Raw genomic sequence first — 16,801 nt, forward strand, 5'->3', positions numbered from 1 at the left:
ATTTTTATTTAAAAATCATATGTATGTGTTGGTCTATATGTGTCTGGGCACTTGAGTGCAGGTGCCCATGGAGGCCAGAAGAGGGCATCTGATCTTCTGGGGTTAGGGTTACAGGCAGTTGTGGGCTGCCTGATGTGGGTGCTGGGACTAAGTTTGGGTTCTCAGGAATAGCAGCAGCAACTCTTAACCATGGAGCCATCTCTCCATCTCCAATGAGTGCTATTGCCATCAACTCTTACTTTTTAGACACTTTAGGGTAGCAGATCACATGGTTAAAATCCCCACGATAGTATCTTGAAACAAATGTAGCAATCACATGATGTGAATCAAATGTAAACAGAAGTCATGTTTCAAAAATATGTTGTAAAAATGTTTAGTGAATTTCTCCACGTGTGTTTCAAAAAGGATCATATTCTATTAACTTTATTTTTTATTTTGTTTTCAGGCCCTGCATATCTCTGCCATATTAGACACAGAACCAGAAATGGATGAGCATTTTGTCTGTACCCTGTTTAATCCAACTGGAGGTGCTCGACTAGGGACCCATGTTCAAACCCTGATAACAATTTTGCAAAACCAGGCCCCTTTGGGACTATTTAGTATTTCTGCCCTTGAAAATAGGTATGATTTATTTATAACACATTAACATTTTGAAACAAAATAGGCAACAGGTTTGAACTGAGGAGATGTAGAAGAAAGCTAATATCTGGTTACTTTTAAAATGTCTGGGAGTGGACAAATATTTTTATATCTTAAATAATTAAGAGCTCTAACTTTATTTATTAATAGGCTAAAATTTCCTACTTCATATATTTCTTACCAGATATTTGAGTTCTGTGTGAAGAGATTTCACAATGGCAACATTGTTTGACTGTATATTGTGATGTGACAGATATTTAATCATTGTTATGATAAGAGTATTGGAGTGTGTCACATTTGTATTTTTTTATTTAAATTTTTTTTCATTTTATATACCAACCCCTGTTCCCCTCTCTCCCCTTCTCCTGCTCCCCCCACATCCCCCCTGTCCCACTCCCATCCCCTCCTCAGGGGGTAAGGTCTCCCTTGGGTAGTCAACACAGGCTGGCATACCAAGCTGAGGCAGGACCAAGCCCCTCCCCACTTCATCATGACTGAGTCAGGCATCACACCATAGGGAATGGGCTCTAAAAAGCCAGTTCATGTACCCAGGGTTAGTCCTGATCCCATTGCCCGGGGACCCACAAACACATCAAGCCATGCAACTGTTAACCACATTCAGAGGGCCTAGTGTGGTCCCGTGCAGGTTCCCCAGCTGTCAGTCCAGAGCCCATGAGCTCCCACCAGCTGGGATCAGCTGTCTCTGAGGTTTTTCATATCATGATCCTGACCCCTCCTTGCTCCTAAAATCCCTCCTCTCTCTCTTCAGCTGAACTCCAGGAGCTTGGCCAAGTGCTTGGCTATGGGTCTACATTTGTATTTTTTATTTTAAAAATATCCATAAGTGAATACTTTTGAATACTGTAGTCTAGTCTCTCCAATGCATAAAATTTGTGGTCTCATTGGGGTGTACAAACTTACAAGTATATTAAGTAATATTCTGGCAGTGTGATATGTATGTTAAATATTTAAAAATTATCCTTTTTTGCTCTCCAAAATCCATTTGTTTTTCTTTTAGTGCTACCTCTATAGATGTTGAAGAATCCAACAGGAGTGTATACCTCAATGTTTCACGAACGAATGGCCTTGATTTAGCTGTGAGTGTGCAGTGGGAGACAGTGTCTGAGACAGCTTTTGGCATGAGTACGTTTCACTTTTTTTTCATGAATTGTGTGTTAACTGGTCTATTACCCACAGAACAGGTACTTGATTCTCTTATTGCATCCACAATGTTTATTGTGTATTTCAGCGCACAAAGTTTAGAATTTACACATTGCCAGAAATAAAAATCAATTTGCATTGCTGTAGACAGATTTCTAAATGGCCTTATTAAATAAAAAACATGGAGCCAAATATAGGGGTGAAAGCCTCAGAGAGATCAGGGAAATATGGAAAGCCACCAGCCAACCTTACCTCACCAACTCTGCAGCTTCCAAAGAGAGCGACTTCCTGTCTATCCATGCCTTTATTGCCTTGCTGTTCTGCCATATGATGTTGCTCTCTGTCTAGCTACATCACTTCCTCTTCCTGGCCAGCTCTGTCACTTCATGTCTGTCACCTGGCTCTGTTCCCTAGTGTGGCCTTGAACACACAGAGATCCTGCCTGCTAAGTGGTAGGATTAAGGGTGTGTGCACCCGCTGCCTGACTTCTTTGTTTACTTAAAATGGCTTGCTATTTCCTCTGATCTTCAGGCAAACTTTATTTATTAAAGCACAAATAAAATATCACCACATTTCAGCACAAATAAAATATCACCACACATTGCAAATGATAATAATGCTTTAAAGGGGAAATTGGAAGTTGTAAAACGTAAGAGAGGGCAGAAGAGATGGCTTGGCAGTTAAAAGTGCTTGATTCCCTTCCAGAGGGCCTGAGTTCTGTTCCTAGCCCCATGTCAGGAGGCTCACAACTGCCTGTAACTCCAGATTCAGGGGATCTGACATCCTCTTCTGGCCTCTGCAGGTACCCACACACATGGCATATATTCAAACAAACATGCATATATGCACGTAAAATAAAAAATACTGAGTACTTTCAAGGAGAATCAATTATAGTTGGTTGTTTTTACTCTTTACTCTTGGGGGCCCTCCATGCAGCTCCCAAACAAATACACAGAGGCTTATTCTTTCTTATGAATGCCCAGCCTTAGCTTGGCTTGTTTCTTGCAAGCCTTTCTTAACTTAAATTATCCCGTCTACCTTTTGCCTCTGGGCTTTTACCTTTCTTTATTTCTGTGTATCTTTTCTTTCCTTCTTATTCCATATCAGGCTATGAGGCTGTGCGGCTGGCCCCTTCTTTTCTTGTTCCTTGATCTTTTCTTCCCAGATTTCTCCTCCTATTTATTCTTTCTGCCTGTCAACCATGCCTATCCCTTTTCCTGCCTTACTATTGGCCATTCAGCTCTTTATTAGACCAATCAAGTGTTTTAGACAGGTAATGTAACACAGCTTCACAGAGGTAAACACATGCAACATAAAATAATGCAACACATCTTTACATCATTAAAAATAAATGTTCCACAGCATAAACAAATGTAAAATAATTATTTCACAACAATCAATGTTTGAACTGAGACTGACTGATGAATGGGGATTGGATGAGAGAACTGGATAGGAGGAAGCTGGAGACAGCAGTGAAAGGCTGTCAAGGCTGGAGACTTGAGTCATGAACTGATATATAAAGGAAGATATTGAATGGACAGTGAACAGAAGAGAAAGAGGGAATACTGGTCTTGATTAGTTAGGTAGGCCAAATCTTTAAAGAATTTGAAAAATAGTTCTTGGATGCTAATGTTCATCCTAGGTTTAATGAAAAGCCTCTCAGTGGCTTAGGTATGAAGAATGGTGTGGTGTGACCATATTTATATTTTATAGATATTGTCCATAGTGTCATGTAAAGAATTGTTTGTACAGAAGAGAAAAAAAGGATGTAGAGTAATGAACAGGAGGCAGCAGGTTAGGTAGCTTAGATCCAGTAATGAACTGGATATGATGGTGAGATGCTGTGGATGACCCAAGTTTCTTGCTTACACAGTTGGGTAGAAGGTCATGCCATCATCTAAAAGAGAGAATTATGAAAGAGGTATTATTTGAATAAGGGACATGGACTAAGTGTATTTTGCATTTGAGTTAGAGTTGAGGAGATGTTTCTAGATTAAATGGAAGTTTTGGCACATATTGTGTTGAAGCTCATGAGAATTGAGAGACTAAAAAGAGAGAGCGTAGTTAGATTGGGGATAAGCATGCAGACCAATCTTTGAAAAGGCGCATATTGTGTGGCTAAGGACATGGTAATGACCTAAGAGAGGAGATTTGAAATAACTTGTGAGAAACCCAGTCATGCAGGATTGCTGACAAGGCCAAAGGAGAGTGTTTGAACTGAAGAGAAGCTGTGTGTGCCTCTTCAGGTGGGCATCCAGTAAGATGAGAATCTACCACAGCAACCATTACAGTTACTAATGTGGACCACACACATGAGCACAGTGAAGGTTATTTGTATAGGGGACAGGGACTGAGTAATTCTTCGAGTGGTGGTAGAGACTTTAGCTACATGCAGCTATTTCTGAAAGTCTGGCTGGGAGGATAGGGGTCTAGATAAAATATTGGAACTCAGAGAATTCCTACCTGTGTGGTTGGGAGTGATTGGAACTTACTACAGTGCTGCTGAAGAGGTCCAGGCATCAGAGAAAGACTGAAAATTATGAAGAGAAGTGGAAGTAGCAACATTGCCCAGAAGACAGGAGACAACTATATATACATATACGTATATGTTTATATACATATATATACACACAAACATATATATACACACACATGTCATATATAGGACAGCTATAAAAGACAAGGAAGATTTGCTTTCTCACTCAGCATTCTTTTCAATGCACTCCTGAGAGTGGGAAGTCCCAAGTGGCAGCTGTTTAATCTTTATTCCCATCTTCTCGAGTCCCAGGACTGAAGATTTGTCTGTATGTCAGTTCTACTTAGGACTCTTAATGAAAAAGCTGTGAACTTTTTTGAAAGGCTGCAAGATAAGAATGCAATTGGTGCATTTAGGAAAGTCTCTAGTGGATGCTGCATACGTTGCGTCTTCTTGAACTAAAAGTGATCTGATCAGTAATTCACCTAAGTTGTTGGTTTTGTTTTTCTTATTCCATATGTTCACATAACTAGCTAAAGTTTAAAAATAACTTACTTTGGGAAATAGTCATGACAATATATGATAGAACTAATATTTTTAAAATAATAATTCCTCATTAATTAGGGGTTTTCTCTTTTAGTATTTTTAAACAAAATTTTAGGAGATGTATAATATATAGCAATTTGATAAAATCTTGAAGTCAATTGAAGTGAGTCTGCACAGATATTCTGAAGTCTATAAAATAGAAACCGAGAAACCGTTGAATGAGCAGACATTTAAAAATGTGAGATTAAGTTTGATAGTACCATTAGCATGTTTTTATAAGATATATTTATCATTTTTAAATTTCATCTGTCCTTTGACAATCTTTATGGAAGTTGATAGAAGTAATTTTAGCATGTTTCTCTTCAAAACATATATATACTCTCTCTCTCTCTCTCTCTCTCTCTCTCTCTCTCTCTATATATATATATATATATATATATATATATATATATTTAATTTTTAATACACTTGGAAAAGATTGTAGGAGATAGATCAAAATATCACTAATTTAAAAACATTGGTATTTTTAGATACTGTTTTTAAGCTTCCTAGTGTCTATTCACTTTAACTTACAACACACACAGGCACACAGACACACAGACACACAGGCACACACACACACACACACACACACACACACACACACCATTATCGCCATCCTCTTTCTAATATGCTCTATAGTTTCACTGTTTAAATAATTATTCAAATGAGATAAGGTTCAGATGTGATTATATACACATACATAATGATTTATTTCATTGTTTTAGGGGGCATGGATCTTGTCTTTTCTGTATTTCAAAGCTTTTTGGACCAGACAGCACCTGGCTGGTGTTTCTTTACTTTTGAAGATTCAGTTTACGGTGTGATGCTCAGAAAATCATCGTTAGTTGTTTACCGATGGCAAGGGACTTTCATTCCAGTTGAGGTAAACATCACTCTTTGCTTTATGGTACACAAACTAAAATGTATGTGAAAAATTTGATATAGCACTAATTACTAATATCATCTGTATTTCCTAGGATTTAAATATAGAAAATCCTGACACTTGTGAGGCCTTTAATGTTGGTGTTTCCCCTTATCTTGTCATTACTCATGGGGGGAAAAACGGAGAAAAGCCTTCCATTAACAGTGTGTACACGCTCACTTCTGGATTCAAATTACTCCTGGTAAATTCTTCCTTTTTCTGTGGATTCTTTACTTAAGTGCAATTCAAATTCATAAGATTAATCAAAATGAAAGAGGATATATGTTCTATGTTAAAATAAAAAAGAACTTTTTTTGCAATTGATACACATAGTAGCAAGTATCTTAATTCAAGGCTATTTTTGTCTTCAAATGGCACTTAGGAATGCATAAGCTACCAATTAAACACATTCTCAGATCTTCAGCTAGGTACTAATGTGTGTTATTGCATTCAGTGGCTTCCACTGTTAAAGACTTTAAATGTTTATTACTACTCTTTTGCAGGTTCAGACAATCATTATTTCAGGAAGTTGTCAAGTACAACATTTCACCTCAGACAGTCAAGATTATTTCATCATTGCAAGTCAAAGAAATGATTCTGAGTTAACTCAGGTGTGAGTCTCTTAAAGTAAAATCCCCCCCCCAACATGCCAATGAGATCTGTTCCCATGTGGTCTATAGGATTTGTGTAACAAAGGCCATGATTTGATGGTGGTGATATGGAATGACTGGGCATCGTCAATTTTTTGAAGACTAATCTAATAATAGCACGAGCATCTGATTAGAGTCTAATTGGGTTGGGAAACACTGTGGAGAAAAATCACAGCTCAGCAGATGGTATCACTAAAAACTCATGATGGACATTGCCAAGTGGGCATTCAGGATCACATCACCAGTGTCACACTTTTCTAGCACACTCGTCTTGTCATCATGGTGCTTACTTGATGGTTCTTTGTCACTCAGGCTTCCGCACATGCCTGGCACCTCTTCATTTTCAGAGAATGACTCTCCTGCAATGAGATCGGCCAGAAGGAAGCTTACTCCTTTTTATAACACTGGAAACCCAGCCTTATTCTCCCTTCCCATCACAGTGGGGCCATGTCTCTCACACCATGCCCTTCTTGCCTTCTTAGACCCTCGCTATTCCCCCAAGCTACCAATTCTCTCTCAAGGAGGTTTTACAGTGGGCATAATGTTCAAGCACCGCCCAGTTTAAAAAGAAAGCCCTCCTCCCTGATATTTCCATTTTCTCTCTATTATGAAGACATCTCTCCTTACTGGTCTGAGTTCCATCGTCAACTTGACAGAATCTAGATAAGGCTAGCCACCTGCGGCAGGAGACCCCCCTTCCCTTCCAGCAGCACCATTCCATAGGCTGCGATTCTGCAGGAAATAGAAAAGTGAAAGTGAGTGGTGCATGCGCATTCATCTCTCCCTGTGTCCTGGCTGTGGATACAGTGGGACCCGCTGCCTTCTTTTCCCACTGCCCTGCATTCCCCACTGTCGTGGGCGGTGCCCTAGAACTGTAAGCCCAAATCAACTCCTCCCTCAGGTGCTTTGGTCAGAGTGCTTTATCCTAAAAACAAGGTAAGTAGTCAATAGGACATCTAACGCACACCAGTGGTGACTGGGCTGTTGGTCTTCGGAGATGTGTGTGTCCTCATTGTGACTGCGCATGGCAGTCGGCATTCCTCAGACTTGAAACCTCTTTTCTGTTCCAGGGATCTGTGTTCTCTGTCTTTCTTTTTTCCCATCTGTCAGAACCCTTCCTGCCCTTTGCCCCTCCCTTGCCCTCCTCTCCCCTCCTCTGCCTTCCCTTCATCTTCCCTCCCTCCTTATATCCTTCTTCCCTCCCTCCCTCCTTCTCTTCCTCTTCCTCCTTACTGCCCCATCCTTCTCAATCACTATTATTTCCCACTTCCTTTCTAAACTGAGATATCTTGGAGTTTTCTAGAACTCAGTTTAATTTGTTTTGTTCTTTCTCTGTACTCGCTCTGAGTAATTTTATAAGTCTGTGGTTTGACATACAAGCTGTAGGCCAATGTCCTCCAAATCACATATGAAGCCTTTCTTCTGTACTCTAGATTTCCTTGTCTATTTCCTTCCATGCCCACTTACATAGTTTTAAGCATGTGATACAGAACGTTTTGGTCTGAACTTAAATTTTCTCCATGCAGCTCGTTTCATTTTTGCTTTAATGTCAGGCAATAGCAGCCTCATAAAGAGGAATCATTCAAGAGTAATAATGGGATCTCCCTGCTTAATTATTCCTTCATATTCTTTTAAATCTTGTTACCATTAAGTGCTTTTTATGAATATCTCAATTATATTTAGAATACAGGCACATCTATCCACTTCTTATCCCCTTAAGGCTTCTCTCCATCATTTCACTTATAATCTCCCTAAGGAATCCCCCAATCATTTCTCACTGGTACAGTTAGAACCTGTCTCAGCCCATCTCTAGACTTCCCTGATCTTTGCAGAGCCAATCTCTGTTGAGAATTTGCAGTTACCTTTTAAACAGCATTGGTTTGTGTTATTTCTCATGTTAAACTGTTCAGCAGCTTTCAATTACACTTAGAAATTTTCCAGTTTTTGATATAGACTGTATGTTATACAGCATTGCCATTGTTCCTCATTTTCCAGGCCAGTGCTGCAGCATGCCCATTGTCTTGGTGGAATCATTCATACTTATTCTTCACTGCCTCAGAGACCCTCATTGGAACTGTAAATTATGTCATCACCCCAAAGAATATGCCTTACCTTTCTAGTCCCCCATTCCCTTAACATCCTTTCAAATTGGATTCATCTTTGCCTAGAACAAGACAAACTTTCTTCTTCAGAGCCAACATGTCTGACTTGACTCCCTCAGGACATCCGCTCTCTGTACTTCCCACCCTAATTGTCATGTTCGGTTCTGTCTCAGTGTGCAGTCTCTATTTATTCACTGATTGACAACTTAATTACCTTCTCTAATAATTGCTGGACTCTTAGAAAAAGCCACTGTATCCCTGGCTCCCAGCCTAATGCTTGGCCGAAAGTCCAAACTTTGACTAGTGTTACAACCCTTTGTAAAAAGTGACCAGGGTGTAGAATGAGCAGGTAAATTATGGACTTTCTTTTAAGGTTAACTCTGAGGATACTTATCCTAAAACCCTCCATGTCTTGCTATCATGAGGACAAAATATAGGACTGCTACCATAGGGCGAAGATATCTCTGTATTCTGTTGTTGGAGATGCTGGTGAAGACATCAAGAGATCAAGGATTTTGTGTTTTAGACTCAGTTCAATTCTCTTCTACTTTTGGATTTTTACTGCCATTGCCTTTCTATATATTTATGCTGATTTCTTCTCAAATAACTTCTCTTTTATTCATTACACACACACACACACACACACACACACACACACACACACACACACACACACACACGGGATGGAGGAGAGAGAAAGAGACAGAGAGACAGAGACAGAGAGACTCAGTTTCATTGCTTTTCTATTATATCACTACTCTCCCAACTGAACAGAAGGCTCCAGGAGTGTAGGTTGTATGACCCTGTTAGATTGTCTCAGGTGCTCAATTCCTGATCATAAGGGCTTTGTGTTTGGACTTTCCCTACAGGTCTTCAGATGGAGTGGAAGCGTCTTTGCCTTACACCAGACGTTGCCTGTCCAAGGTGTCCTGGGCATGGCCTTGTTCAGCAGAGGAGGCTCTGTCTTCTTAGCCATTTCCCAGGCTAATGTCAAACGAAATGCCCTTTTATTCACGTGGTCTGGTAGTCGGTTTACTAACTTTCAAGAAGTGTCGGTCAGTGGGATAACACAAGTGGAGGCTTTGTCTTCAGGCGATGATGTTTACTTATTTTTTGCCAAAAATACCTTTCTAGGTGAGGAAATATGGTGCTTGTAATGTATGTACAGTTACTATCAAAACCATATAGCATTATATTGTTTTTTTTATGTGAAATGTTCTCTGTTTTGAGGATTCATCGACTTTCTTGATTGAAAGTATTAATGTCAGTTAGAAATAGATTTTACCCAAAAAGAAGGCTTTATACCTGTGATCTTGTGCTGTGCTAAACTACCATTTCAAACTTATATTCCTATAAGATGAGGAGTAGATGGGTAATGTGAGAAGATGTATAAAGATTTTATAGTCAATCTTCCAAAAGTTATAATTTTATATGGCTCTACTTTAGGTATCATGAGAAATTTATAGAGCTGATAGTGTGTAGTGACTTTTGATAAAACTATTCAAATTACAATCTGTATAAGAATACATATGTCATTCTGTTCTCTCTTGTGTTGTGTCCTAGTGTGTGTGCTTCACGTGACAGAGTATGTCTTCTAGTGTGTCTTAGTATGTGTGTGTGCTTCATGTGATAAAAAACAGAAAGGGCTTGCAATGTTTCCTGCCAAGTTGAACTGTTTTTATATATATATATATATATATATATATATATATATATATATATATATATATATATATATATATATATATATATATAGCATATATATTGTATACATATTGTATATTGTATGTATACGTATATACATTATACATTGTATGTATATTGTATATATATTGTTATACACACACATATATAATGGAAAATTTTCTTTAATTGAATTTAATGTTTCACTATAGTTCTTTTGTGCAATTTTGTCATTTTCTTCATACAGCTTGTTGCTTTTTATTTCTTAATCACAGGAAATCGAAATTCAATTGACATTTTCATCTGGGAGTTGGGGAAGTCATCTTTCAGATATTTCCAGTCCCTGGACTTTGCTACTGTTAACAGAATCCGTTCCTTCACACCAGCTTCTGGAATAGGTAAGGAATTTTCAGTTGCTAGCCCATCTTAAGTGCAGTGTGGGAAGCAGACTGACTCCATTCTCATTTAATTTAGATAGAGCAGTATGTTCTCAGAAACTATTTTAGTAGGAATATAACATCAGATCTTTATAATAATCCACCCAGAAGTCCCAGAGTTTCAAAAAGACTGATACTTTCTGATTTATTTTATTTTATTTTATTTGGTTTTTTGAGACAGGGTTTCTCTGTGTAGCTTTGCGCCTTTCCTGGAACTCACTTGGTAGTCCAGGCTGGCCTCGAACTCACAGAGATCCGCCTGGTTCTGCCTCCCGAGTGCTGGGATTAAAGGCGTGCGCCACCACCGCCCGGCTGATTTATTAATTTTATTTTTTGTGCTTTGTGTGTGTGGTGATATTTTATTAGTGCTGAAATGTGGTGATATTTTATTTGTGCTTTAATAAATAAAGCTTGCCTGGAGTTCAGAGGAAAAAGGCCAGCCATTATAAGTAAACAAAGAAGTCAGGCAATGGTAGCACATGCCCTTAATCTTATCGCTTGGCAGGCAGGAATCTAGATCTCTGAGTTCAAGACTACACTGGAAACAGAGTCAGGTGTGGTGGCACATACCTTAATTCCAAAACTAGTGAACCACAGAGGTCTGTACAGACGGACAGGAAGTGACAGAGCTGTGTAGGAAGAGGAAGTGATGTAGCTGAAGGGAGAGAGCAAATCATGCGTGTTTTATTTCATATGTTTTGCCTGCAAGTGTGTGTGTGCTTGTTGCCCATGGAGTTCAGAAAAGGGCATTGCATCCTGTCCTAGGGTTTCTGTTGCCACAATGAAACAACAAACCAAAAGCAGCTTGCGGAGGAAAGGGTTACCTTCACCTTACAGCTCCCAGGTTACTAAGGGAAGTTAAGGCAGAGCTCTAGAAGCAAGAACCAAAGCAGAAGCTGTGGAGGAGTGCTGCTTACTGGCTTGCTCCTCAGGGCTTGCTCAGCCTGCTTTCTTAGACTGTCTTGGACCACCAGTCCATGAGCGGTGTTGCCCACAGTGGGCTGGGTCCTCCCACATCAATCGTTCATCAAGAAAATGCTCCAGCAGAATTTTGCTATAGGCAAATATTTGGAGATATTTTCTCAATTAGGATTCCCTCTTTGTGATATGTCTATCTTTGTGTCAAGTTGACAAAACCCAACCAGGACAGATCCCCTGGAACTGGAGTTATGGATAGCTCTAGGCCAAAGTGTGGACTATGCGTTTGTGTGTATGTAATGAAAACTCAAGATTTATTCTCCTAGCCTATTCTGAGTTTTCAACTCATGGTTAGTAGTACCATTACCACCCTGTACAATGAGCTCTCCAGAAATTATCAACAGCTGTAGATCTTATTCTTTGATTAGCCTCCTTCCATTTTCTTCAATGTAAGTTCCTGGCAACCACCATTGCAGTTATTTTTTTTTTATTTAAAGATTTATTATTTATTTGTGTATATGTGCACACATGCATGTGCCCTGGGGGTGAGCCCATGACACAGTTGCATGTGGACGTGCAAGGATAGTTTTATTTCCACTGCACTGTAACATGCTGAGTATGCAGAAGCAAGGCCCGCCCCCCCCAGCCCCCCCCCCCCCCCCCCCCCCCCCCCCCGCTTTTCTACATGGGACCTGGGGACTGAACTCAGGTTGGCAGGCTTATGCTGGGATTTTACATGCTGGTCTGTCCATTAAGGCCCATTGTAGGCTCTTTTTTGAAGAGTTCAAACTTTTAAGACTCTCGTGTAGGTTGAGTGCCCTTATTGTGAACATCTGAAATCTGAAATGATGTGACAAGTGAAAAATTATGCCCACAACACCTTGTTTTAGGCATAAAATTAAAAAAATATTGTGTAAGATTACTCTTACCAATATAAGATGCAGTGTGAATTTATGGTTTTTTTTTGTTTGTTTTTGTTTTTGGTTTTTGAGATAGGGTCTCTCTACATAGCTCTGGCTGTTTCTGGAGCTCACTCTGTAGACCAGGCTGGCCTTGAACTCACAGAGATCCACCTGCCTCTGCCTCAGAAGTGCTGGGATTAAAGGTGTGTACCACAATGGTTGTGATTTTATGTTTATACTTGGGATTAATTTCTCAGTACATTTTGGCCATGTATGTAAGTATTCTAAAATCTGAAAATCTCTGAAATCTGAAACATTTCATATAAAGGGTCTTCGCCTGGAGAAGAGGGATCAAGCATCGTCTGTCTTTCTGCATCTGGATTCTCTTGTCCCCATCTGCATTCATTCTTTCACAGGATAGCAGTCACATCGACTCAGGACACTTGCTGATGCAGGAATGAAGTGAAGTAGCCAAACAGCATCTCTGATTTGCTGTAGAAACAGTCTGGACCTCACAGGTTATCTCAGTGTCCCAGGACTCTTAGCAGTTCCCAGCTCAGACTCTGAGGATGACTGAGGTAGAGAAGTCCATAAAGGCATTTCAGAGGCACATGCTGAACAAAGCCCTTCTTTGACAATGTCCTCTAGCTTTGGTATAAGAAATGTGAATGAAATGTGTTGCAGCCACCTAGATCAACTAAAAGAACATCCTGAGGTGAAAGGGACCTCAGATGCACAGGAGTTTTGTAGACAAGACATATAGCAATGAACATTCATGAAGATTTCTGCTGAGTACTCAAATGTGGGCAGCAAAACTTCCACACTTTGGCAATTATGAGGCTACTGATACTGAAATTAAGAAAGACTGTAGGAAGAATTAATTTACTGGAAGCAATCAGCAGCTTGGTTCTAGGTGGCTGTTGTTGAAAGTAATGGTAAAACACTGAGGTGGTTAGAGGTGTGCAGGAGAATGGGGGGGAAATCAGAGGTTTAGATTTAGAGACTGATGCTTGGAGATAGGTGAAACTGCAATTAAGACATACAGAGTAAGTGGTAGGAGGCTGGAAGGATTGGCACAGACCGCAGGATTCTGCTTGTGCTTCCTTTTCTTCATGGAATCCTGGTTCTAGCTTTCTCTGTTAGACACTGTGGCTCTAGGCTGGGTCACACTGAGCTTCCTCAACCACTGGGCTTGAATGAGAGCATTTCCCCTGGTTTTGTTTGTTTGTTTTTACCAAGTTCTCTTACTGAGAGAAAAACACAATTTCCTTTGTTTCCGGGTTTCTTCCTCTTGGGCTCTGCATTTGTAGCATTCCCTCTAATTTTTTACTTGGTCTGTTGTATGGCTTCCCAGCCTCCACACTTGCCTCACTGTACCCGGAGGCCTGACTCATCCCTACCCTGCTCACACAGATGTGGACATGCATTGTGATGCTGTCCTGTGATGTACAGTAGGACTGGCTTTCTTATTCACTCGACAGTTGATTTACTGAATAGAACATCTTTCATTTTGTTTGTTCAGTTTTTTTTTTAACTTATCCTTTAATTTTAGGCCTTTAATTTCTGCTTTTCTTATACCTCAGGTTTTCAGATGGATGGACAGTCTACTCAAGTCACTTATTGATAGTCACAATGGTTGCCTAATGAGTGTTTTTAAGGAAGAAATGTACTGCACAGATGGGCTCTTAATTGAGGTTATAGAATTCCTTTTAAGGATTTAAAAAATATAATAGGTACACTTTCCAAAAGAATTCAGGGAAAATTCTGCCAGAGGTTTTATGAAGAGCCCATTGTGAGGTCTCTCTGTTTCTTTTGTTTCTGTGACTTGAAGTGGTAGAGGCATGAAAAGACCGTAGGAAATTATTAGAATAGCTATTATAAATCCCTGAAAGCTGAAAGTATGCATTAAAGAGTGTTCAAAGGATTTCTTATTTTGTATATGTCAAATGTTTTAATCAAAATGTTAAATTGGAGCCAAGGGCATAGGTTCACATATTTACGCTGTGGTTAGTTCTATGACTGATTTCTGAAAATGTAAGAGGAAAATGAATAGGACTAGTATTGCAAGGATATGTAGACTTGCTGCTTCCTTCTCTATTTTTGGCTCCTTTATTAGTTATTAGATTTTTAAAGGTGGCAGTCACAATGGCAAAGCCTGTGGGAACAAGGGCAGTTCAAATCACATGAAGTCTCTGTCTTGCAAAAATGTAGCATGTGGTAGGATAAAGAGGGGTGTGTGTGTGTGTGTGTGTGTGTGTGTGTGTGTGTGTGTGTGTGTGCATGCACATGTGACAAATACGACTATAACTATAACATAATTTCCAGGAAATAATTGAATAAAATACTGGAGAGAACTTGAGCCAATTATGACATACCTAACAAAGCTTTCTTCAGTTATCACGTGATTAAGAATTATGGGTTAAACAGGAGGCAAAGAATTGAGCTGGAGATGGGCTCTAGGCAAAGAACGCAAATGATACAAAGAGGTCAGGTAGTGGTGGTGAGCATGTGCTTTCCAGAAACAACCAGAAAGAGCCCAATGTAATCCAAGCACAAGCAGTGAGGAACAGTGGCAAGGGACATGAACAGAGAAAGATTAGTTAAGTCAATTAAATGGGGAATTAAATGATTGTGGTCTTTATCCTAAAACTTACAGTGCCTTTTGTGGGAAGGGATACAGGGAGGGAGAGAAGGATAAAAGGGAGACAGAGAAACTGAGAGACATAGAGACAGATCAAGAGATTCTTTTCGTTGACTACTTTAAAAGGGAAGCTTTTAAAATGTCATGTTATTTTGGAATGTCTGTAATTTTACAAAACTTTGTGCAAAATATTTGCCATTTAAAGATTCTAATATATAACATTTTTTTCCGATCTTTACCTTTATGCAATGCTTAGTTATATGCAACAGTACCTAAATTAGTTAATCTAATTAATACATTAACAGTGGCCAAACAGTAGTCACCAAGAGTTTTTGATGTGTGCGAGTCAGTGTGTAGGGTTTCCCACTGTGACCTGTGCGCTAGCATAGAAGAAGGTTGTTGTCAGCCTTTATGGATTCATGTTATTTTCATGCTTACTCAGTCTTGGATACGGTCCTGCCCCAGCGTGTTTCCGTCAGCACTAGAATTTGTGTATGTTTCTCTATGGTTTCCAGCCCCCCTCCATTTATGTCTGGAGAGCGGTTGGTGTTCTATGTAGCATGTGAAGCCACCCCTTTCTTAGCCTGTAGAGATGCACATGTATGCCGTTACTGTGAGCGAACAAAAGTATGAGTCCTGATAGCATCAAGAGTGCTCCAGCAGAGTATGTTCAAAGTGTCAGAAGCTTGTTCATATTCTTTGCATTAATTATCTTGAATAATTTGCCAAGTGAAAGTAAGTATTTTGCTTCTTCTTAATACTGAAAACTTCAAATGTTAAACAACAAGAAAATCTCAATCTATAGGAATTACTAAATATATTTAAGAACAGCTTATATAGATTAGAACTTCGATATTAAAATTAAAAACTTGTGTCGGTGAGATGGCTCAGTGATTAAGGCTGTTGCCGCCAAACCTGACAATCTGAGTTTCATCCTAGAATCCATGTGGCAGAAAGAATAAAAGTTCTAATTAATTATGGACTCAGATGATTTAGAACTTTTGTTTATATTTGTTACAACTGTCAATTATAAAAGTATGTGATGGTGACTAGAGAAGAAATATGAAAGTGAAACATTTGGTGGTGACACAATGAGTGTTGTTTGCTCTGACAAGTTACTTTTATGTAAGTTTAGATACGCACAAACAAATGCATAATCCATTTTCATTTTATCCGCCAGTGACTTTTCATTTCTTGAACAGATATGTGCACACTGTCAAGCTGAATTGGTCAATGCACAACACTCAAAAATTTCTTATATCCTGTCATTTCAAAAACAGGACCACATTTGCTTTAGTCTAGAACTCAGATGGTGCTTCGAGAGTTGGAAAGACTTTGCTTTGGAGCCCTGAAGAGAGCATGTGTGGGCACAGGATGCGTTTCAGCTCTGTTCTTTTTCTTTCCTTCTTCTAGTCCATGTACTTCTAACTGGCCAACAACAGTCAGCTCTTTACTGCTGGAATTCAGAGCGGAATGAGTTCTCTTTTGTTCTGGAAGCACCTGCTGCTCACGATGCAGCTTTTGTTACAGTGAAGTCGCTTAATTCAAGCAAAACTTTAATTGCTTTAGTGGGAGCTACTCACTCGCATTTCTATGAGCTGACTTACGTCTCCAGCCAGTCTGACTTTATTCCTAGGTAGGTTCAATGCTTTTAATCTAACCATAGCTTTGTATGGTACCAG

General features: G+C 39.4%; 1 protein-coding gene across 1 annotated transcript in view; it reads left to right on the forward strand.

Annotated features, from left to right (window-relative positions):
- The window catches only part of Adgrv1 (adhesion G protein-coupled receptor V1), a 546,923-nt gene that overhangs the window by 147,426 nt on the left and 382,696 nt on the right, over positions 1-16,801 (forward strand). The window contains exons 44-51 of the mRNA XM_052743671.1: positions 446-621; positions 1,658-1,782; positions 5,590-5,747; positions 5,842-5,988; positions 6,290-6,397; positions 9,408-9,672; positions 10,497-10,619; positions 16,533-16,755. Of these exons, the coding sequence (XP_052599631.1) occupies positions 446-621; positions 1,658-1,782; positions 5,590-5,747; positions 5,842-5,988; positions 6,290-6,397; positions 9,408-9,672; positions 10,497-10,619; positions 16,533-16,755 (1,325 nt within the window). The remainder of the gene's footprint in view (positions 1-445; positions 622-1,657; positions 1,783-5,589; positions 5,748-5,841; positions 5,989-6,289; positions 6,398-9,407; positions 9,673-10,496; positions 10,620-16,532; positions 16,756-16,801) is intronic.

The sequence above is a fragment of the Peromyscus californicus genome, unplaced genomic scaffold (assembly GCF_007827085.1).
Source record: "Peromyscus californicus insignis strain IS unplaced genomic scaffold, ASM782708v3 Scaffold_18__1_contigs__length_77618521, whole genome shotgun sequence".
Classification (NCBI taxonomy): Eukaryota; Metazoa; Chordata; class Mammalia; order Rodentia; family Cricetidae; genus Peromyscus; species Peromyscus californicus.